This window comes from Callorhinchus milii, unplaced genomic scaffold, assembly GCF_018977255.1.
Source record: "Callorhinchus milii isolate IMCB2004 unplaced genomic scaffold, IMCB_Cmil_1.0 Scaffold31, whole genome shotgun sequence".
Taxonomy (NCBI): domain Eukaryota; kingdom Metazoa; phylum Chordata; class Chondrichthyes; order Chimaeriformes; family Callorhinchidae; genus Callorhinchus; species Callorhinchus milii.
This window is the reverse complement of record NW_024704772.1, coordinates 2346246-2369581: the sequence shown is the minus strand read 5'-3', so window position 1 is coordinate 2369581 and position 23336 is coordinate 2346246. Positions and strand designations below refer to the sequence as shown.

Genomic DNA, 23336 nt, shown 5'->3' with positions numbered 1-23336 from the left:
CAAGTTCCCGCACTGACTCGCTCCCAAATCATTCTGCTGCCTATTTCAAGCAATTTTCCTTGTGGGCGAAACACGGCAGCCACTCGCGTCCCACAGCAGTGTTCCAAACCAGATTGAGCGATCAAATTATTATTTTTCTGAGGAATTATTACCCCCGGAAAAGCGATCCACCAATCGACTAACTACCGGATTCCTACTTACTGCTGTGTAAACAGATTTAACACCACAGACTGTACACACAGTCTCCCCCTGGCCCACCGCCCCACTCCTCCCCTCGATCCGGTCTCAAAAAAGGACTACATGTTAACAGAAAAGTATGAACCGAACAGTTTCTGCAACTCTCCTTCCACACGACTGCAAACTAAAGCTTGCGACACTCTGTCCTACTGAAGGTTTACAAGTTAATATTTCACAGGTTTTTTTTTATATATAACCCAGAACATTCTCAGAGAAATGTAGGGATTGTCCAATGTTCAAAATGGTAAACACGCTCACGGGGTCAGAGTGAGCCAGAGCACTGTGTGCGTGCGGTGTGTTCATTCTATGTGGTATTCACATTATCCTTCTGCTTTTACTTCACCCTCTCACCCGCCCCAACCACCTTCTGCTCTTCCTTCTCCATCAACCCTTTCTCACTCTCTCCCCCCCCACTCACCCCAACACACACTACAGTAGCAATCCTGAGTAACAAGGCACAAGTTATTCCCGCTCAGGAACCTCTCCTGTCGCTGTGTGAGTGAGAATAAGTGACTGAATGAGTGAGTGCGGGAGTTAGTGAGCGAGAGAGTGTGTGAACAAACTAACTTGTGGATTATTCCCTGCAGTTACTGCGAAGTGCCAGCACTTACCGGTTTGATTTCCTCTCGGGTGAGCTTACGCCTGTACAGCAGGAGAGCGTGGGTCAGATTCCCGGCCCGGGCGGCCTGAATTGGAGTCGGGGTCACGTACAAGAAGTCCTGAAAGGGAGTGCAGCAGCAAGTCACTCACTCACTCACGGTTACCCGCTGTCCTGCCAGGTGGCATTCCAACAGTAAGGGAAGCAGCGACAGCATGGCTTGCTCACAGGGGAGTTCTGACACGAGCTGAAGCTTCCCTTACCCCAGAGGATATGCCGAAACTGTATAGCTTCTGGGCGAAACGTGGCAGCCGATTGCGCACAGCAGTGTCCCCGCAAACAGTCGTAGGTTGAGTGACTAAATTATTATCATTATTTAGACTGTGGTGGATAGATGTTTGCTAGGTCAGGGTATCAAGGGATGATGGGGCTAAGGCGGGTGATTGGGAGCTGAGATACAGATCAGCCATGATCTAATAGAATGGCGGAACAGACTCGAGGGGCTGAATGGCCTCCTCCTGTTCCTTTGTTCAGGTGGGACGGTGGAGGAATTCTCCTTGTTTTACCAGCTCCCTCACCATGGCATAATAGTTGCTGTTGACCATGATCGGCTCCCGCCCTCGCAGATAGACGTATTCTTCCCACCAGTCGCTCACCTGGAACAGGAAGAGAGACACACCTTAAACAACCGCACTCCCATGTCTCTGCCAGCCCGATACCTTACTTAAATCAGCAGGCCAGCAAGTGTGTCAATAATAATAATAATAATTATAATAATCCTTGCATTTGATACAGAGTCTTGTCACGGCGTTGAAACGACTCAAAGCGCTTCACTGGAAAACACTGTAAAGTGGAGTGACTGTGTGCTTTTGAGTGCTAAAGCAGTCGGACCTTGTTTGTAGTGCAGTGGTCCACTCTCTCGCATACGTGCACACACTTTCTCTCATTCTGTCCTTTACACACACACACACACTGGGATACAAGAAGCACAGCATACTGTAAAGTGACTATATTTTCTGAAACATATTGGGGGAAATCATCATTATTATTTATTTAATCCTGCTGTCACATGCACCATTGACTTCTTAGTTGTATAGTATTGCCTCCACGACCTTTAATAAGTATAAAATACAAAAAGGCAAAGTGCAAGACTCTGATCAACCTTACACATTAGTCATGATCCTTTATCACTCAGCCAGGAGTTTTATTTAAGACAGTATCTAATCTGACACTCTGAACGGTCATTAAAATCTTCTTTTGAGCTATTGAACTCTTTCCATTGAATACAGCGTACCCAATGGTCTTGTTCAGAAAACTTCTATCTACAGATTTACAGGGTACGGTTGCAATTTACATTACTTTTCTGCTTCCGTACAGATCAGAAATTCAACAGAAAAGGTAATTATTAGTTGGTAGAGCTATTAGTTGAGGCCTTAGCTTTCAGTGTCAGAGAGAAAGACAGAGAGAGAAAGAGAGACAAAGAAGGGGGGAAGAAAAGAGAGAGTGTGTGGGGTTTTAAGTGTTAGTGAGACATCTGCATTTGATATAGCGCCGTACCAAGTTGCTGAAAGTGCTTCACGTAATATACTGCGAAGTGTAGTGACTGTATATTTTGGGGGCGAAACCCGGCAGCGTCCCACAAACAGTCGTGGATTGAATGACCACTTTATTATATTTTTTTTGAAGGGATTGTTACCCCTGGAAAAGTGACCCGCCAATCGTCGAACAGCCTCCTTACTGCTGGGTAAACAGAGGCTCGCAGAGTAAGGAAACTTGGCTAACTTTTCGCCCTGCCTGGGAATCGAACCAAGGTCCTCTCGCTTGCGAGGCGAGCACTCTAAACCACTACGTTATACGGCTCCACAAAGGACTCACCGCAATGAGTGGTAAACGTGCATTTGTTTTGTTGTTAAAAAGGCAAGAGTGTCAGCAGCTTCGGCAGACGGGAAGCGAAGGAAAATATAACCTAAAGATTCGCTGTGCAGCGAGCTGAGCGCAGCGACAGGTAACTCACGTAGTTGGTAGCCCACCACGACTTCAGCTTCAGGTACCACTGCAACCGGGGGCCTAGTTTCACCTCAAAGTCCTTGGCCAGGGCTTCCATTCGGTGGAATTCCTCGTCGTTCATCAGGGGCCTCACCGATTCCAAATACTAGAACATCCACAACAACCAGAAGATTAACACAAGTCCCAAAAGCACTGAGCTCCGCCAGTTATTAAGCCACGAGATGGGAGGGCTTCATCCAACATAATGCTTCTTGAGACTTACTGTGACGCTTTGGGACGTTTCGAAGACATGATAATAATAATCCTTGCGTTTGATATAGAGCCTTACCACGTCTTCGTTTGACTGTGTATATTGTGGGCCAAACGGGGCAGCCAATTGCATGCAGCAAACATTCGTGGATTGAGTCACTAAGTTATTATTATTATTATTACGATTTGATGTAGTGATAAGGAGCTATATCAATGCAAGGACTATTATTAATAGGCAATCACTCCACTTAACACTGTGTATTTTGTGGGCAAAACACCGCAGCCAATTTTCAGTGAGAGAGAGAGACAACTTCTGGCACAATCTAGATCACAGCCTAAAACAGACTGGCTCATGTCGTCTCACTTCTCAAACGTCACCCAAATATTGTAGCCTCCACTTACCCTCTGCATGGTGTCTTGGATGGTAGGGACGGGAAGTCGAGGGAGAGAGGCCTGGAAGCTGTACAGCATGGGTTTACGCCCTGAAAAGATCTTCACCATAGTCTGTGATTCAAATACAACACATCAGTTACCCAAAACAGAGAGGAGACAGAAATAATTATAATAATAATCCCTGCATTCGATACAGCGCCTTATCACTTCGTCGAGATGTCTGAAAGCTCTTCACAGAATATACTGCAAAGCGAATTGACTGTATATTTTGTGGGCGAAACGCGGCAGCCAATTACACACAGCAATTTGGATGATTGTTGACTAGGACACCGGGAGAGAAAGAGAGAGAGAGAGAGAGAGAAACTCCCTTCTTTTTTTTGAATAGCACTGCAGGATCTTTAACGTCAGAGGCAGGGGCTGGAGGTCGAGCAGATATTTCAGCACTTACAAACCAGATTCTGGTCATGTTGGACGCTTTGCCATGCTCCTCAAACATCCAGCCGTGGTAGGAGAGCAGAGTCTTGAGAATCTGTCTCATCATGTAGATCAACGCCAGCCAGAGTACCGTGGCAAACAGTAACGCACTCATGATGTTTTGCCCCTGGTGTGACAGGCATCTCCTACAAACCCAAAGGACCAGGCATTAAAGACAGCACACTCAAAACAAGGTTTATCCTAATAATATATAATAATCCTTGCATTTGATACAGTGTCTTATCACTTCTTCGACGGGCCAGTCATACATTCGAGAGTCTGCCATGCCCTCGTAAATACCTACAACAATCCTAACACTTGAATATAGTGCCTTAAAAAATAATATAAGTTTGATCACTTAATCCACGCCTGTTTGTGGGACACTGCAGTGCGCAATTTGCTGTCGTGTTTCGCCCACAAAACATAGGGTCAATTCATTTGACAGTCTCTCCTGTGAAGCGATTTGAGACGTCTAGAAGATGTGATAATGCGCTTTATCAAATGCAAGGATTATTATTATTATTATTATTAATCAAAACTAATCAAAGCGCCACACAGGTAACTGCTGCCAAGTGCAACCTTCTCTTTTGAATGCGGAGTCCCGAAGCATAGTGGTTAGAGCACTTGCCTCACAAGCGAGTTCGATTCCTGGGTGGGGCGAACCCTGAGGCAAGCTTCCTTACTCCACAACTACGCCACGAGCAACATGTAGGAAGCTGGCTGTTAGTGGATTGGCAAATCGCTTTCTGTGGTTAATAATCCCTCCCCAAAACTAAATAATACAGTCAATGACTGTTTGTGGGGCATTGTTGTGTGAAATTGGCTGCTGTTACAAAGATCTACAACAACTTGGATTTATACAGCGCCCTCCACGCCGGACGGCGTCTCAGAGCGCTTTACAGTTTGGGATCCCGGGACCGAGCCGGAGGGAGGGAGGGGGGGGGAAGGTGACCAAAGGCGCGGTCGAAAAGAAAGGAAAAGAAAAGAACATCTACCATCAAGCAGACTGAACAAGGGATTGTTTTTCATCAACTTAGAATATATTGGGTGGTTTCAAGGCAGTTTTGGCCAGGACAGTGTGGAAACGTGCCAGAGATTACAAAACCCACCAAATTCCTTTTGCAAACAAGTGCAGGCCAAATTGTTTGCAGTGGCAAGCTGCTGTGCACAATTTTTTTTCTGTTTGAGCAGCTATTGGGGAGCACATACATTTGCCAAAGGGCAGAGTACAATAACAGAGCGGACAGGCAGAGGTTATCAAATGCACAATAAAGCCAACACGACTTTGAAACTTCTCTATCCAGTCCACTTGAACACTTTACCTCATTGCCCCATAATAATAATTTGGTCACTCAATCCACGGCTGTTTGTGGGATACTGCTGTGCGCAACTGACAGCCAGATTTCGCCCGCAAAAGATAGTCGATTCATTTCACAATCTGTTCTGTGAAGCGCTTTGAGACGTCTCGAAGAAGACGTGAGAAGGCGCTGTATCAAATGCAAGGATCATTATTATTTACTGTTATAATTCTCAGAAGGTCAAGTACTCACTTTACGGGGAGGTGTTCCTTAATCTTGCCGATCATTCCCATTGAGGGATCTACCCGGGTGTACATTGTGCCGACAACAGTCAAGGCCACAAACAGCCAGCTGGACGGGCTGGCAGGGTACACTCCTGTCACAATATTGTTCTGCCAAGAGAAAGAGTGGGGGGGGGGGGGAAAAAACAGAAGAGTTATAATTCCACTTGCCCAAGGCTGGAATACCATGCCGTACTGTGGAGACCGGTAGCGTAGTGGTTATCATGCTCGCCTCGCAAGTGAGAGGACATGGGTTTGATTCCCTGGGCGGAACGAAACTATCAGCAAGTTTCCTTACTCCACACACGCACACGCACGGGCGCGCGCCTCTGTTTACCCAGCAGTAAGCAGCAACCCGGCTAGTCGATGGACCGGTTGCTTTCTGGGGGGGTAATAATCCCTCAAAAATAAAAATGCGGTCACTCAGTCCACAGCTGTTTGTGGGAACGCCGCTGTGCACAATTGGCTGCCGCATTTCGCTTACGAAATACAGTCAATTCACTTTTTACGGTACATTCTGTGAAGCGCTTTGAGACGTCTTTGAGAGGTGATAAGGCACTATACGGAACTCAAGGATTATTATTGTTGTTATACACGTTCACGTCAAGGTTTTGACCACTTTGGGATAGATAGTAATAACAATCGTTGCATTTGATACAGGGCTATATAACGTCTTCCGGACGTCTCAAAGCGCTTCACAGAATACACTGTAAAGTGTAGTGACTGTGTAGATTGTGGGCGAACCGCGGAAGCCAATTGCGCACAGCAGCGTCCCACGAACGGTCGTTGGATTGAGTGACCAATCTGTTATTTTTTTTAATGGCTTGGAACACGAGCTCCCGGCTTACCCTGATTCTGGCACATCTCTTCTTCCAAGCTCGGACCCCCGAGAGGTAGATCTCTTTTAATGCCTGGTGACTGAGCTGGAGGTCGATGCCCTCTGGAGTGACAGTGAACTGAAATGCCACGGCCTGATGAGCTTCCGCCATGGTCTCACGCTACCCAATCACCTGCAGACGGGCAGGGGGAGTAAAGGGAAGAGGGGGAAAAGGAACATACATAAGAACTGCTGGACAAAAAAAAGTCCATCTCGTTGGCCTTCCTGGCGGTCACTTGCACAAATGTCCCGAACTACCTATGTCCTATATCCCATCATGTTAATTAGCTAAAAGAACACGGTTTAACCTGTGTCTGAGAGGAATCAACACTTCCTACTTCAACCGTCTCCTACGGGAGCCTGTTCCACAGGTTTGGGGTTCGACAGATTTGCATCGAAATCGTCCACAAAATACACAGTCAATTCACTTTACAGCAGATTCTATTGTCCAGCTAAGACCCCCCCTTACCCATTAGAGCTTTGACTTGCAGGGTGAGTTAACACGAGCTGAGCGGAATGACTCCGTGCCCCTAGAAAACTAAACAGGACTGCAATAGGCACCGGGGGTTTACGAAATCCGGCAGCCGTTCGCTACTGGGTACTTAGGCACCATTTCGTTTGACTTCTTGGCGGTAAAAATGAGTTCGGAGCAGAGAAAGTAGAAGACAAGAAGGACAAACTCCTCCCTTTTGTCACCAGCGGGTCTTCAATTGTGTGGGTGCAAGTACACACACACGCACACACACACGCATCGCGCCATAACACTCCCCAGAATATGTCACAAACAGTCCAGTCTCGCTCAGAGGCCACGGGGAAGGAAGGCTCGCGAAGGTGGGGAAATGGGAAACATGAGGTTTCGGGAATTAGAAAGTGCTACGATTTGACGCAAATCACTAAGCCGGATAATAACAACAATAATGAGAATATTCTTTGCATTTGATATAGCGCCTTATCGCATCGTTGAGACGTCTCAAAGCGCTCCACAGAATACACTGGCAAAGGGAACTGACTGTATACTTTGACCTACTTACTGCTAGGCAAGGAGGTGTGTGGAGTAAGGAAATTTGCCTAAGGTTTTGCCCCGCCCAGACATCAAACCCAGGTCCTTTCGCTTGCGAGGCGAGTGCTCTCACCACTACAGACTTCCTTTACCGGTAGTTTCACCCTCACCTCTACGAGGACACGAATGATTGAAAGGAGTCAATCGTCGAGTCCTGTAGCTCAGTGGTTAGAGCACTCGCTTTGCAAGCGAGAGACCTGAGTTCAATTCCAGGCAGAGGGCGAAACCTTGGGCAAGTTTCCTTACCCCACACAGAGCCTAATAATAATCCTCCAAAACCCAAAACAATAATAAATTGGTCATTTTCAATCTACGACTGTTTGTGGGACATTGCTGTGCGCAATCGGCCGCCGCGTTCGCCCACAAATATACAGTCAATTCACTTTACAGTATATTCTGTGAAGCGCTTTGGGACGTCCTCCCGACGTGAAAAGCGCTATATCAAATGCAAGGATTATTATTATTATTATCATTATTATTATAAAGACAACGAGAAGAGTCAACTTTCATTAGTTTCCACCCATCGGAGAACAACCCTAACAAGTCCAGCCTGGTTTACTCGCTCGCTCACTCATGTTTTGTTTCGTTTTAACAACGGCAGACCTGACCTCTATATCGTGCACATACACGAACACAAAAGATTATATTATGCCACGGTTCACAATATCAGTTGACCACAGCCGTTTTTTCCAGATCAACTGAACTTTTTCACGTGTGCGTGTGCATATGTGTGTGTGTGTGGGGGGGGGGGGGGGGGGCAGTGGGGTGGAGAGGAGGAAAGGGTTGTGTATTAAGAATGACGAAAGAATTTAAGACAAGCAGCAAATCGACCGGCCTGTGCCTCAAGCTGGCAGAAGAACATAGGAAACCAGGAACAGAGGGGAGGTTTTGCAGCAAAAGTTGTATGAAAATATTCTATTAGGGACAGAATTTAAAACTGCCCCCACCCCCCGACACTCGTGCGAGTGAGCGTGTGTGTATGTATGTGTCTGTGTGCGCGTCTCGGTTTCTCTGTGCACGTGTTGTGCTGAGGATGGAATGGGGAACGGGTTGCTGTGTGTGCACGCGTGCCTTTGAATGTTCTGATGGGTTTCCGCATGCGTCGTACTCCCTCGGCTGACCCCCCCCCCCACCAAAAAATGTTCAACAGTCTTTTTATAGCGACGTCAACTGCGCCTGACAACATTCCTGCTTTGATTGCATGACTCAACCTTCTTCCATCGAAGACGAGTGCGGTTGGAGAGTCTTTTCCTGCTGAACAGCCCCAAGCCCTACTAAGGAGTATAATAATAATCCTTTCATCTGACACAGCGCCCTATCACGTCTTCAAGACGTCTCAAAGCGCTTCACGGGATGTACTGCAAAATGAACTGACTGTATGTCGAGTGGGTGAAACGCGTCAGCCAATTACTCACAGCAGCGTCCCCACAAACAGCCGCGGATTGAGCGATCGCAAAACCTCTTCTGAAAGACAGAGACACAAAGACTGCTGTCAGTCATTGCTTTCCCTGCAACGTTACCACACACCCTGACCGCACAGCACAATATGTTCAGAACATCCCACATGACTGCGGGTCACAAGGTTTTATTTTGGGCAACGATAGCCACAGAAAACAAGGCCACAAATCATGTCCTTCTTTGAAAAAAAACAACACGTCAGATCGATTCGTGGGGGTCTTGCTATAAACAGCGTGATCCTGCGAGACGACCTGGGTTCGATTCCCGCGCAGAGCAAAATACTGGCGCGACCTGATGATGATGGGGAAAGTAGGAAGGGGAAAGGCGGAGGGATAGAGGAAGAATTTCGGGGCGTAGAGGTTGAAAGCACAGCCACCGAGGGTGGGACGGAGGGCACGGGAGACGAGCAGGAGGCCAGAGCCCGTCGAGCGGAGGCAGCAGGCAGTGATTTTAAACCCTATCTAAGCCCCTGATCATCTTATACACCTCCATCATATCCTAATTTATCTATTTTACTCTTAAGTGGTGATCAGCAATGGTTCATTTAGCAGCAGGAACTCTGACCTTGCTAATCTTGCCTCGTCCCAGAACAACGTCCCACAAGCAGAATCGCACGTGTGCTGGTAATTAAATTACCATCAGAAATCCCCCCTCTCCCACCCTCACATTCGACAGAGCATTTCATGTTTGGGTGGCTTCTCAAAGCGCCCATAAGCTATACCGCAAAGTGGTCGAGCGCGGCAGCCAAATTGGACACCGCACTGACCTTCAAACAACCATGAGGCGAATGACCAGTGTTATCTGGGGAAATTGTTGGCCAGGGTACAGTTCTCTTTTGCTCCTATCAGTACGTTCTGATCAGTACAAACCCCTCATGGTATTATAAATATGATGGTGGATGGTGGAAGGCGAACTGGATGGACCTGGGTCTTCCTTCAGCAAATTCTTTTCGAATAGTTCCGAATAGGATCTCAAACTTCCGCCCGTACAGGCAGACGGTTAATGCTCGACCGAAGGATGGCGCCTCCAACAACGCAGCGTTCCCCAGCATTGCATCGGAATGTCAGCCTACGCTATGTGAGTTTCCTGTTGCTGTACTCTCGTCTGCAAACATTCGCAGCCGTTATGCCAGACCAAACACCCTCAGTAAACGAAATGCGGTAAAGGGTTGGGTTTCAAAGTCCATGGCTTGGTTGTGAAGCAACTGCTGCTCCTTATTTTCTCCCCCGAGATGAGTAGATTAACAGATTACCAATACCACCTCAGAGATCAATCCATCCATCTTCCAAGGATTAAACATTAAGCGGAACTGTGGAATGATTAACATTGCCCTGCACAAGCAAAGCAAACCTTCCAGGAGCAATGTTAATGCCATCTCCTGAACCACACACACAAGCCATCCTCAGAGCGCAACAACAAAGGGGTATAACACTACATTTGTTCTGGTGCATTTCACATCAGAAGGATGTGTCAAAGTGCTTTGCAGGAATTACTGTCAAGCGTAGGTTTACCAGGCAGGCAGTGCAAAACCTTAGGCAAATGTTCTTACTCCACACGCACACGCACACGCACGCACACACTCACCTCTGTTTACCTGGCAGTAAGTAGGGAAACTGGTTGTTAACCAATTGGCGGATCGCTTTCCGGAGAGTAATAATAATCCCTCCAAACTAAAAATAATTGGGGCCACTCCATCCACCACAGTTTCTGGGTCACTGCTGTGCGCAACTGACTGCCCACAAAATACACAGTCAAAATCTCTTTCCAATACATTACATCACATCCTGAGGTGTCTCAACGACGTGAAAAGGCACTGTATCAAATGCAAGGATTATTATGGTTATTATTATTATTATTATTAATAATTAATTATTATTTCAGCGCCTTGGGATGTCCTCCTGACGTGAAAGGCGCTTTATAAATGGAATCTTGTTGTTGTTGTATTATTATTATTATTATTATTATTATAACATAACCGTGCCTCAGGCTGCAGTGAAGTTAACTACACCCCATCGTTCTGCAGCTCAAAACCACAGCACTGAAAAGACTTTGCTTGCCAAAAGGGCAGGGCCAGTCAGCTATGCACGAAAGACACACACACACACACACACTATAACGTTGACACAGCAGATGACGCCAAAACTAGGTGAGAGTTCGCCGCGAGAGCCGGGGAAGAGAGAGAGAGAAAAAAAAAAGCACTTACTTTGAAGAGGAAACCAGAAGGCTTTTTTTTTTAAAAAAAAAGTATAAACCGCAGATGCTACTGGGACGCAGCTGCACTTTGCGCGACTTGTCGCTACCACGAAACAAGCAAAGAGGGAAAGGGGTTGTCTTTCCACACAACCGCCTCCCAGGCCCACAATCTACTGTACAAAAATACAGCTTAATAAATCCACACACACACACACACACACGCGCACACGCACGCAACTCGAATCTGCCGGCAGCTTCCACGTTTCCGGAGCTATCTCGCCCGCCGCAAACACAACTCGATAGGTAGTGTAACGCGTTACTAACGCACTACTCCCTCCCTCCCTCCCTCCCTCTCTCTCTCTCTCTCTCTCCCCCCTTCGAGCCCAAGCTTGGTATTTCTCTCAGCAGGATCACAGCGCAGTTCGGAGTAAAGTGTGGGTGTACAGCGGAGAGATGGCCTGTGAGCACATACACACACACACACACACACACACACGCGCGCACTACCCCCACCTCACTCACTCACTCACTCACACACACACACACCCCTCAGAGGTATTTTCCGTCTATATTTTGCAACGAGCAGCGACCTACTGAAAACCGTATCGACCTCTCTTGCACGAGCTCTCTGCGGCTCTGTTCTAAATCAAGCTCGTGGTGAACTTTGGGCAAATATTTTTAGCCCCGGGGCACACCCGAGAGAAGGTGGAACCACATCGCTCCTCCGCGCGCAAAGGCCACCGCCAAGTTCACTTGCGTTTTTTATTTATAATCTACATCTATATCTACATCTAAATAAATGTTTTTTTAAAAAAAAAAAAACCTCCCTGCTGCAAGCAAGCAAAACTTTCCTCGGAATGCATCACTTTTTCCTGGTGGAGTCGAGAGCTAGGACTTTTGTGGGTTTTTTTTTTTTTTTTCCTTCGCGTGGGTTTTTCGGGCTAAACCACATAGCTCTTGCGCTGGAGAAATTAATCTGTCGCCAGGCATGAAAAAGCCTGTACTTAGCAACTCCCTCCCTCTTAGACACACGCACAGACAGACAGACAACAGAGACACACACAATAGACACAGAAACACACACACACACACACACTCGGAACGACTTGGCTGCGAGCGGAAAGAGAGGAATTAGTGGGAGAAACGCTTAAATTCCACCACTTCAACAAGGATCAGTGTTCACTTCGTTAAAGAAAAAAACAACACAACCGCCCAAACCCAAATTGCTGCTTATTGCACAACCAGGGCCGGCAGATTGTTCATCGTAGAACTCTCTCTCCTCCAAACTCTGCCCCCAAAATGCGGCACGCAGACCGGACCGTGCAGGAGAGCGGTCCACGTGGCTCAAGTTTGACTGCCTGGTCTCGAAACAAATCCGTGCTATAAGCGCAAGTTTCCTTACTCCACACAGAGCCCTAATAATAATCCCTCCGAAACCCAAAACAGTAATAAATTGGGTCATTTTCAATCTGCGGCTGTTTGTGGGACATTGCTGTGCGCGATCGGCCGCCGCGTTCGCCCACAAATATACAGTCGATTCACTTTACAGTGTGTTCTGTGAAGCGCTTTGGGACGTCCTCTCCCGACGTGAAAAGCGCTATATCAAATGCAAGGATTATTATTATCATTAACAGGCAGAAGCGGTCAGGTTTGCGCAATAAGACCACAGCATACAATTTCCCTCCCTCCAAGAGACATATTCTACCTGGCGTGACGCTTCCTCTTACCTCCGCCTCGCCTCGCCTCGCCTGGGTGCGCGCTCTCGGGAGAAGTAAAACACGGCAGCAAAAGGGATAGGATGAGGCAGGCACACAGTGAACACAAAACCGTGCCTCCCTCAAGTCAGGTTTAACCTGTATGAGATGAGAACGCTTCGCTGTCAAACTGGGCGGCCCGGGACCAAGGAGAAACGGCAGAGGCTCGGCAGGAAGGAGTGGCAGAGCCGACTTAATAACCTCGTTCCCTGAATTCCACGTTGAAGCCACTTTGTTTGACAATAAAAGTGAAATCACTTTCGCTGCAGGTGACTGTAGCGGCACACAGAGTCGCTCATGACCTGGGCTGGGAGAATGTTTCACAACTCTCAAGGTCAGGTTGTTTGCTGTCGGCATACGCACACCCCACACAATCACCCACCCACACAGCCGGACGGCACAGTAGCAGTGCAAAGCTATTGATTTGAAAATAGCTTCTGTTACCCATTTACGGCACACGGAAGGCAATTGCTGGTTTAACTATTCAGTGGCTGCTTCAACTCCAGGCAATCTATCCAGTGAGTGGGAAATGATTGTCACAGCAACCCGGAGCCCCTCACGCACCGTAGCAACCTGGAGCGCCGCTCCGAACCGAGGGGTTAGGGAGCTGACCGTAGGCACGGTCGAAGGGGAAGGTCTTCAGACACGGTCTGAAGATGGGGAAGAAAGGGGGCGAGGCGGAGGGGATCAGAGAAAGTGCGAGAGAGTTTCGGGCTGTAGTGGCTGAAAGCGGGGCCACCGATGTTGGGGGGTAAGCAGGTCGGAGAGTTGGGACGTGCCAGGGCATGAAGGAGCTTGAAGACGAGCGCGATTACACCCCAATCCTGGATCTACAGAGTAATAAACCGTCTAATAGATCTCAGCATCAGATTTTTATCACATATTTTAAGCTCTGGACTCCAGCGAAGATTCCCTCTATCCATTGGTTCCTCCACACTCCTACAAACCCACAGCTCAAGCACATGAATCGCAAGACGACCCATTGCCAACAGCAATACACTCCCTGGGTAGATGATTGACTGAAACCTGTAAACTGACACTTACTGATACGATTACTTCCTTTACACCAATTATATTGGATGTTTATTTGAATAGAGTCGTTAACTTTCTAGAGTAAAGATCACCGAAAACCTTTTGAGTCATTCTACATCTTATACCTCCTCCAACGCGCTCAAAAGTGATAGGGAGACCGCTTTTCTGATGGGCTTTTTTGCTTAGTGAATGAGGTGCTGTACATGACATTAACTAACGGCAAGTTACCTGCGCAGGTGAGCAGTAAGAAGGAATATCACAATTTAACATTTAGGCGCTCTATAAATGTAATATTGTTGTTACAGCTCCTTATCACATCTTCAAGACGTCTCCAAGCGCTTCACAGAATATACCCTAAAGCAAATTAACTGTATATTTTGTAGGCGAAACGCAGCAACCAATCGCACACAGCAGTACCTCGAAGATATGATAAGGTGATATATCAAATGCAACGATTATTATTCTCTCCCCTTCCATTCCTTCTCAACAACCTCCTCCGCACATTGGCCACCTACGTTCCCTTACAAGTTTTGCGGTGGATTCCATTCCCTTTCCAATCTCATATCAATGTAAATGTCTAATCGTATCTCACAGACTCCGAGAACTCTTCCAATGTAAAAAACCGAGTCATTCAGCCTTGATCTCTCTCCACTGTGACCTTCGATAAGACGGGGTAGATAAATGTAAGGGAGTGCGTATTGAACAGGAAATAGCAATATCGGAAACATGATAAGTCAATGCCTAATACGGTTGCACAGGTTAAGGTTTCCAAACATTGAAGGGAGTGGAGCGTCAGCTTGTTTTGGTCGGACTCAGGCGGAAACCCATCACTGTTGCTTAAGGGTATCCAAACCAAGCTGAGAATTCCCTGCATCCCACTTACACGTGGAAATCCCAGAGACAGATTGTTGGAATGGAATACGCTCTCTCTCTCTCTCCCTGGAGGGACGCCCTCTGCTTACCTAATCCCGGAAAGTATTAGGCACAGAGTCAAGGCTTGGTGGGGGGGGGGGGAGCCCAGAGTTTGGGTTGGGGTAACTGCTGGTGTCTAACCAGCTAAAACCACACAGCTTGGCCATTGAGACCGCTGTCTGGCCAAGCTTTCCTGCTGCTTGTCCAGCTAGGACCACCGTCCCTGTTAGGGTTTTGGCTTGCAGGGTTAACAGGAGCTGAGTGGGAGGAATTCCTGCCTCAGTGACCATTAATAAATGTATTAATTATTAATAAATGTACACCTTTATTACTGCCCCAAGCAAGTGATAAGATAGGTAGATGATTTGCTCTTCATTGTAAATGCCAGAATTAGGGAAATTAGGGGAAGTAGATTTAAGATTAAGAGAGAGAGAGATCTGCAAGAAAATTTTCACTCAGCATCTCTCAAGGAACAGTGGAGATATTACAATACAAAATACAGTGTAAAATTACATTTACACAGATCCTTTCACATCAGGAGGACATCCCAAGGAGCTGGACAATCAGGGGTTTGGACCCAAGTGGGGTGGCGGTGAGGGTGGGGGGGTGGGACAGAGAACCAAGGAGGGTGGAGGTAAGAGGGTGATCGAAGGCAAGGTCGATGAGGACGCTCTTGAGATGTGGCTTGAAGGAGGCAAGGGAGGGAGCAAGGCGAAGCCAATGTGGGCAGAGGTTCCAGAAGGTGGGTGTAGAGAGGCTGAAAGCCCGACCACCGATGGTGTAGTGGGCAGGGCAGGGGACGTGGAGTGGAGCGGACTTGACGATATTGGAACAGAAGCCCAATGAATGTGTTCGTGTTGTAATGATAGCCTTTAGTAAGGATGCACATGAATATCTACTTCAGAATGCAGTTAGATTCCAGGAATAGATAGGATAAATAGGACTAAATGGTCTGCAGGCTTTGTCAGTGCTTAGCTACTAGCAAGAGAGGATAGGAATGTTAGGGCAATTGGCCAGGGATGAATGACAGAAATGTGAAGCTGCACAAAGCTTCAGAGGTTGGTATGATTTTTTTTCAGTGATTGCTCCAGAGTTTCCCCTAGAACTTTCCCATTTTAGGAAATTAAAGTAATAAAAAATAATAATAATCCTTGCATTTGATACAGCACCTCATCACGTCTTCAAGACATCTCAAAGCGCTTCACAGAATATACAGTAAAGTGAATTGACTGTATATTTTGTGGGTGAAATGCGGCAGCCAATTGAGCACACCAACGTCGCGCAAACAGTCATGGATTAAGTGACCAAATTATTTTAATTTATTTTGAAGGAATTATTACCCCAGAAAAGCGATCCACCAATCTACTAACAACCGGGTTCCTACTTATTGCTAGGTAAACAGAAGTGTGTGTGTGTGTGTGTGTGTGTGTGTGGAGTTAAGAAAACTTGTCCACAGTCACTTCAGTTTACAGTGCATTACGTGGAGAGCTTTAAGATATCTTAACAACGTGAGAAGGCGCTATATCAAATGCAAGGATTATTACTATTGTAAGATCTATAATTTCACTATTGAGTGCTGCTACAAACAGCTCACAAACACAATCCGCTGGATTAAACCCCAGTGTGGGAGGTGAAATGCCTGCAATTCATATGCACAAATAATTCACACGCCTTGTTACGACATTCAAGTGACAACAAAACCGGGCAGAAAGAATGTTTGCCCTCTCCACCCACGGTCACTAATTATTAGACAATGACAATTCCTGAATGGCCCCACGGCAACTAATGCATTCAGCTGTAATGCTTTCTGGGAATCTTGGAAGGGGGATGGCGGAGGGAATGACAGTACTTTGTACTGATGTCTCTGTGCAAACACAGAGCCAATGCGTTCCACATTGCACTGACATTTGCATAGCAAACGTACTTTAATAAGCTTCTTCTCCATCTTCCATAGGGGGTGGTAGGGTGGAATTTCCTGAAAGTAGATCTTATTTCTCTCTACTCAAAGCTACGCGTGAATAACCACTTCACAGAATATACTAGAAAGGGAATTGACTGTATATTTTGTGGGCGACGCGCGGCAGCCAATTGCGCACAGCAGTGTGCCACAAACAGTCGTGGATTGAGTGACCCAATTTTATTTTTGGAGGGATTATTATCCCCGGAAAAAGCGATCCGCCAATCAACTAACAACCAGGCTAGGTAACTTACTGCTAGGTGTGTTGAATAAGGAAACTTGCCTACGGTTTTGTTCCGCCCGGGAATCAAACCCAGGTCCTCTCGATTTCCGGGCGAGGCAAAGAAGGGGGAAAAAAGACAGAGAATAAGAGTCATGTTTTACAACAATCTGCATTTACTAGCAGATTATTATTTGTTATGCGCTGATTGTTCCTGTTTATATCACTGCGGCCAATGGAGGACAGTGCGCACAATGAGGTTTTTACTTGAGGTGCAAAGAATATTGGCATCCAACCCTGACAGCATTCCAGAACAAAATTCCTCTACTACCGCTTAGTGGAGGGCTGAGATTCACAGAAGGTACAGCTCAGGAGTAGGCCGTTCGATCCACAAAATACACAGTCGATTCGCTTTACAGTATGTTCGGCGAAGCGCTTTGAGACACCTCAACGACACAATAAGACGCTGTGTTATATCAGAGCAATCGGATTTGATTTTCTGGGCTGGGTGAAACCTCAGGCAAGTTTCCTCGCTCCACATACCTCTGTTTACTTAGCAGTAAGTCTGTTGGCAATCGCTTTCCGGAGGTAAAAAAAATCTCTTCAAAAATAATAATAATTGGGGCACTCAATCCACAACTGTTTGTGGGACACTGCTGTGCACAATTGGTCTCCGCATTTCGCTCACAAAAAAACAGTCACCTCATTTTACAGTGTAATCCACAAAGCGCTTTGAGACGTCTCTCAACGACATGATAAAGCGCTATGCCAAATAAATACAAGGATGATGAGTATTATTGTAAAATAAAAACTCAAACTTCAACCTGCAGAGTGGAAAATCTCCCTTCTCCGACATCGAACAGTAGCACTTGGAATTTTGCAGGAAGCTATCCCAAGGAGAATGGCACAGTTGCTATCATTCGCTAACAATAACACTTGGCTATCGTTCCTCGCATGGGATCGTGTGTTTCAGGAAGGCAGTCTTTGCCTTTCTAGGTCACTGCATCAACAACCTGCCCCTACACTTCATTAAAGTGGGACAGGATTCCCATCTGACTCGCGTAACTGATTTAAAGACAGTTTAAAGACACCCTCGTCCTACATAGAATCAAGTACACGGCAGGAGGACCTGCAAGACGGGGGCCGAGCATTTGATTCTTCAATTAACTTCCTCACCACAATTCAAATATTCCAAGGTTATCACCTTTATTAATTTATATTCTTCCTCCTTATCCCACTTGAACATTGGCTCCTCTCTGCTTGTCTTTCTTTACACCAACTTTGCGCATATATGTGTGTGTATATATATATATACACACACACACATTGTACATACATATAGCTCCCTTCAAGCAAGATTGAATCCCAGAGCGCTTTAAGGGCTACTTTAAAAAACGATCTCTTCAACCGCGGCTATGGGCACTCCACCTACTCCCCCTACCCCGTGTCTGCTTAAATCACTCTCGAGATGTTATCAAACAAGATGCCGCTATATCAATGCAAAGTAGTGTATTGTTGTTGCCACTTTGTCTGCTGTAACGCTGTAAAGAATTGGCCTTGAGACGGCTTCAGCTTGAAATCACTCACACACAACAAAATTACGTTTGTATAGCGCCTTTCACGTCGGGAGGATGTCCTAACACAGACATTCAGTGGAGTCCTGATAGCGTAATGGTTAGCTCGCTTGTCTCGCAAGCGAGAGGTCCCGAGTTCAATTCCCAGGCACGGGTGAAACATTAGGCAAATCTCCGTCCTCCGCACACATCTGCTTACCTAGCAGTACTTTACAGTTTACCTAGCACTTTACAGTTCATCCTGTGAAGCACTTTGAGACGACGTGTTAAGGCACTCTATCAAATGCCAGGATTATTATTATTGTTCTAATGGTTTTGGCGGGCGCGAGAGAGCACGAGGGGCAGATCTTTACTTTGAGTCATCGCAAAAGGCTCTCGATAAACAGGATGCATACCTCAATTCAGAGTGAAGTCTTCCTCTCTCAGAACCAGACTCGACACCTCACATCCTGTTAAGATCCAGAACAGTCATTTGATTACCGGTCTAACTACTCGGTGCATTAACCCCGTCAACTTCGTAACAACAACAATAAATTACAGACGATTTAGAGTCCGACAGCTCATGAAACTTTTTCTCTTATTAATGTTAACGACCCGCGCATTTGCTGCGGTGCCTTATCACGTTTTCGACAAAGCGCTTCACGGAAGATACTACACAATCGGTGACACTCATCGATGATCTCCCCACCGGAGATTACTCTACCTCTCTCTCCCCTCCACCCCCAAACCCACTTATATCATCTCATTTCCAGTCTCACCTCTCTTCTCTCTCTCTCTCTCTCTCTCTCTGCTCTGTGACCCGCTGGTCATTATGGATTGTGACGCGTATCCCGATCACAAACCACTGTTACGATGACATCGCTTCACCACAACGCCCACCAATTAGGGCGTTTCCAACAACTCCTCGTCCTGTGCGCGGGTGTGCGCGGGCGCGGGCGACAGGCACGACCGGCCCCCCGCGTGCCGCGCTTCCGTTCGCGTGGGCTCGCGTGGGCGTGAATGGCGCTATATAAATGCAAGTCGTTGTTGGGGGCTCTCCCTCAGCCTCACTGACCCCCGGTGCACAATCTCGGCGTCCGGTTCAACCCCCAGCTGTCCTCCCTCCCCGTACGTTTTGTCGGTCCCTGACCAGGACCGCCTTCTTCTACCGCCGCCACATTGCCCGCCGCCGAACGTACCTTACCCCCCACCCGCCCGCCCGCCCGCGCCCACCACCCACAAATGCGGCCGAAACTCTCTCGTCACCTCCCGGTCACTCCAACCCACTCCCCGGCTCCGCTATTCGCAAGATCCAGCTCATCCGGAACCTCTGCCGCCCGCGATGCCAACCCCGACCAAACTCCGGACCCCGCGCCCGGGGCAGTCCTGGCTCCCCGTCGCCGAACGGGTCGACTTCGAGACCCTCTCCCGCACGTGTTCCGAGTCCCCCCCCGTTCCCTCCCTCCCTCCCCGACCTCCTCACTCGCCCCAATCCACCGCACCTGGTCAGCGCCCCTCTCTGCTCGTCCCCTCCCGCCCTCCGCCCCCCAGACCATCGGAGGTCGAGCTTTCTGCCACCGCCCCCTGTGTTTGTGTGTGCGACACCGTACCCCCCCCCCCCCCCCCCGTGTGCACGTGTGTCACACTGTCCCCGAATGTGTGTGTGAGCGAGTGTGTCCCGTGTGTCTGTGACACACTCACTCTCATACACTCACTCTCTCTCACTCACTCCCTCGCTCTCTGTCACTCATTGTCACTCACTGTCACACTCACACACTCTGTCACACTCTCTCTCACTATCACTCTCTCACACTTCCCTCTTTCACTTCTCTCTCTCACTATCACTCTCTCACTATCACTCTCTCACTATCTTTCTCTCACTATCACTCTCTCTCACTCTCTCACTATCACTCTCTCACTATCACTCTCTCACTATCACTCTCTCACTCTCTCACTCTCTTTCACTATCACAATCTCTCTCTCACTATCACTCTCTCTCTCACTATCACTCTCTCTCACTCTCTCACTATCACTCTCTCACTCTCTCACTATCACTCTCTCACTATCACTCTCTCACTATCACTCACTATCACTCTCTCACTATCACTCTCTCACTATCACTCTCTCACTATCACTCACTATCACTCTCTCTCACACTCTCTCTCTCACTATCTCACTCTCTCACTATCACTCTCTCACTATCACTCACTCTCTCTCTCACTATCACTCACTATCACTCTCTCTCACACTCTCTCTCTCACTATCTCACTCTCTCACTATCACTCTCTCACTATCTCTCTCTCACTATCTCTCTCTCATTATCACTCACTATCACTATCACTCTCTCACTATCACTCTCTCACTATCACTCACTCTCTCTCTCACTATCACTCACTATCACTTTCTCTCTCTCTCACTATCTCTCTCTCTCACTATCACTCTCTCACTATCACTGTCTCACTATCACTCTCTCACTATCACTCACTATCACTCTGTCTCACTATCACTCTCTCTCACACTCTCTCTCAATCTCTCTCTCTCACTATCACTCACTATCACTATCACTCTCACACACACACACACACACACAGAGAGAGAGAGAGAGACGACAAACAACGGCAATACCCCCAACGGCAGTAATGACGGAGCATTAAAAAAAAAACCGCAGAGAATTAATCACAATAACGACAACAACGACGACAATCACCTCGCGGTGTCTTCCCGCCGCCGCCGCTCCCGCCTCGCGCTCTCCCCCCACTGTGTACACACATTCCCGGTGACGCGCCGCCAACGTGCGCTCACGTCACGCGGAAGCCGCGCTGACACTCGGCACGTGACCGGGGGGGAGGAGGGAGAAGGAGGGGGCGGGGCCAGCGCCACACGTGACCCCCCCCCCCCCCACAGCTGGTGTCAAAATACTCAATGGGGTGGAAATGTGTGTGTGTACAGTGACGCCCTCTGTTGGTCACAGTGGAGAACTGCAGCTATGTGTGTGTGGTCAATGGTAACAACAGCAGCAAATAATGACAATAAAAATAATAATAATAATAATAATGATGATCCTTCCATTTGATACAGCGCCTGATCTTGTTTGAACCCCCCACCCCCACCCCCCCCCCCCCCCCCCCCCCCCTACCCCCCCACCCCCACCCCTACGCCCCCCACCCCGGCTCGGGTACGAACCTCTTGACCTGTCCGACGTGCCCTCGAGGTGTCCTCCCGGCGTGAAAGGCGCCGTCCTCGTGCCGTTGTCTCAAAGCGCGTGACGGAGAGCGAGTTGACGGCACGTTTTGTTGGGGCGAAACGCGGCCGCCGAGAGCGACCCCCCCCCCCCCGACACGTCTCACGACCGCTTTACCCAACCCGCGACCTTCTGACTGTGGAGTACTCTGAGTGTGAGTCGCACACTGTCCCGCTGTAGGGCAGTGGAATGTCTATCGTACAGATATCACTCCTTGCGTTTGATACAGTGCCTTAACACGTCCTCGGGAAGGCCTCAAAGAGCTGCTTCACAGGATACCACTGTAGAGTGGAGTGACTGTGTAAAACTGGATGACGATCAGGTCATACATTCAAGGTGACAGGGAAAGCGATTGCTTCTTAAACTCATGGGGCGGCAAGCGGGCGAGAGTGTGGATGTTTTGGGTCATCGGGTCCTAACCCAATGATCGTCCTGTCTGTCACGCTCACCCCTTTTATTTTCTACACCCGTCTGTTGTTTAAATATATTGAGTCGCACTTTTTAATGAACAAAAAAATTATGTGGTTATACTTATGGTGCCATTAGGGCTGATTCTCGCGTCAATTGCACAATTTGGTGGGGCAACAGACTATCTATAATTTGCCTAAGTGGATAGGAAGGGTCACTGTTTCCCTATTGGGACACTTAATGAATGATTTTGTTGGCACCCGAAGAAAGGTACCAATTACATCAAGTAATTGGTGTTATACAATTAATATTGGGCACCCTCATTGACCATAAAATAATGAGCGCCATGTTGCTCAGGGTCACTATTTTTCTACGTGATGACAACAAAGGTACGTCCTCTGACTATTGATAAGTCGTAGTCAGGGTTTGGTTCTTCATGCACTTTACATTTACTTCATTAGAAGTGGCTGCTGGTGTGTGTAGTTTAAGTGTGATTCATGTTTGTGATCTCTTAGTTGTATTAATCGATATTTACGGTGTTGTTTAAGATTTAATGCCGAGGGTTGTGGATTTCATCGAAGTTATAATAAAATTCCACTGAGCTAACTTAACCGTGCTTAACACAGGCTTTCTGTGGAAATCAAAGGAGGAGGGAAGAGACAAACGCGTTCAGCCTCGGTCGTGGCGATGTAAAATAAGCCTCTGAATGACTGAAGCCTCCCAATTTGAGTTAAATAGCAATTTAAGTCACACCTAGTTATAGAAACTTGCACTCATTAGTGAGGATTAAACACGGAGGCCACCCAGCAGACGGCGAGGGAGAGCGAGCCATATCGTGGGTGTACACACAAGGGTGTGAGAAGTCCTTGAGGTGACAGTGAGGTGAGAGAGCGACGTCTCCTGCCGTAGCTGGTGGGAATCACAGGGGTCTTTGTGGGGATATGGCTTCTTTGCCTTGGCTCTCTCCTCTCTCTCGCTCTCTCTCTCTCTCTCTCTCTCTCTCGCGGAAGGGTACAGCCTGTCGGCCAGGTTCGGGCTCCGGCACAGATCGTCATCTGCCCTCTCTCAATAACAACTTGGCAAAACATAATCAGAAGTGAAAGCGCTGTGTTTTATTTTAGGATCTCTTTCAGA

At 47.6% G+C, this 23336-nt stretch overlaps 1 protein-coding gene across 5 annotated transcripts in view; it reads right to left on the bottom strand.

The window, feature by feature from the left end:
• The window catches only part of LOC103189456 (carnitine O-palmitoyltransferase 1, liver isoform), a 31542-nt gene extending 10251 nt beyond the window's left edge, over positions 1-21291 (bottom strand). For 2 of the 5 annotated variants that reach the window (XM_042345025.1, XM_042345029.1), the window contains exons 1-9: positions 21261-21291; positions 18970-19023; positions 6386-6547; positions 5509-5648; positions 3933-4104; positions 3494-3595; positions 2850-2987; positions 1414-1491; positions 849-956 (exon numbers count right to left, since the gene is read on the bottom strand). In XM_042345025.1, coding sequence (XP_042200959.1) covers positions 849-956; positions 1414-1491; positions 2850-2987; positions 3494-3595; positions 3933-4104; positions 5509-5648; positions 6386-6526 — 879 coding nt within the window. In that variant the 5' untranslated portion in view covers positions 6527-6547; positions 18970-19023; positions 21261-21291. Of the gene's footprint in view, positions 1-848; positions 957-1413; positions 1492-2849; positions 2988-3493; positions 3596-3932; positions 4105-5508; positions 5649-6385; positions 6548-8889; positions 8939-12830; positions 12964-18969; positions 19024-21260 lie in introns of those variants that run through there. The other 3 variants (XM_042345026.1, XM_042345028.1, XM_042345027.1) reach the window with 3 other exon arrangements.
• Between the last annotated feature and the right edge of the window lie 2045 nt (positions 21292-23336).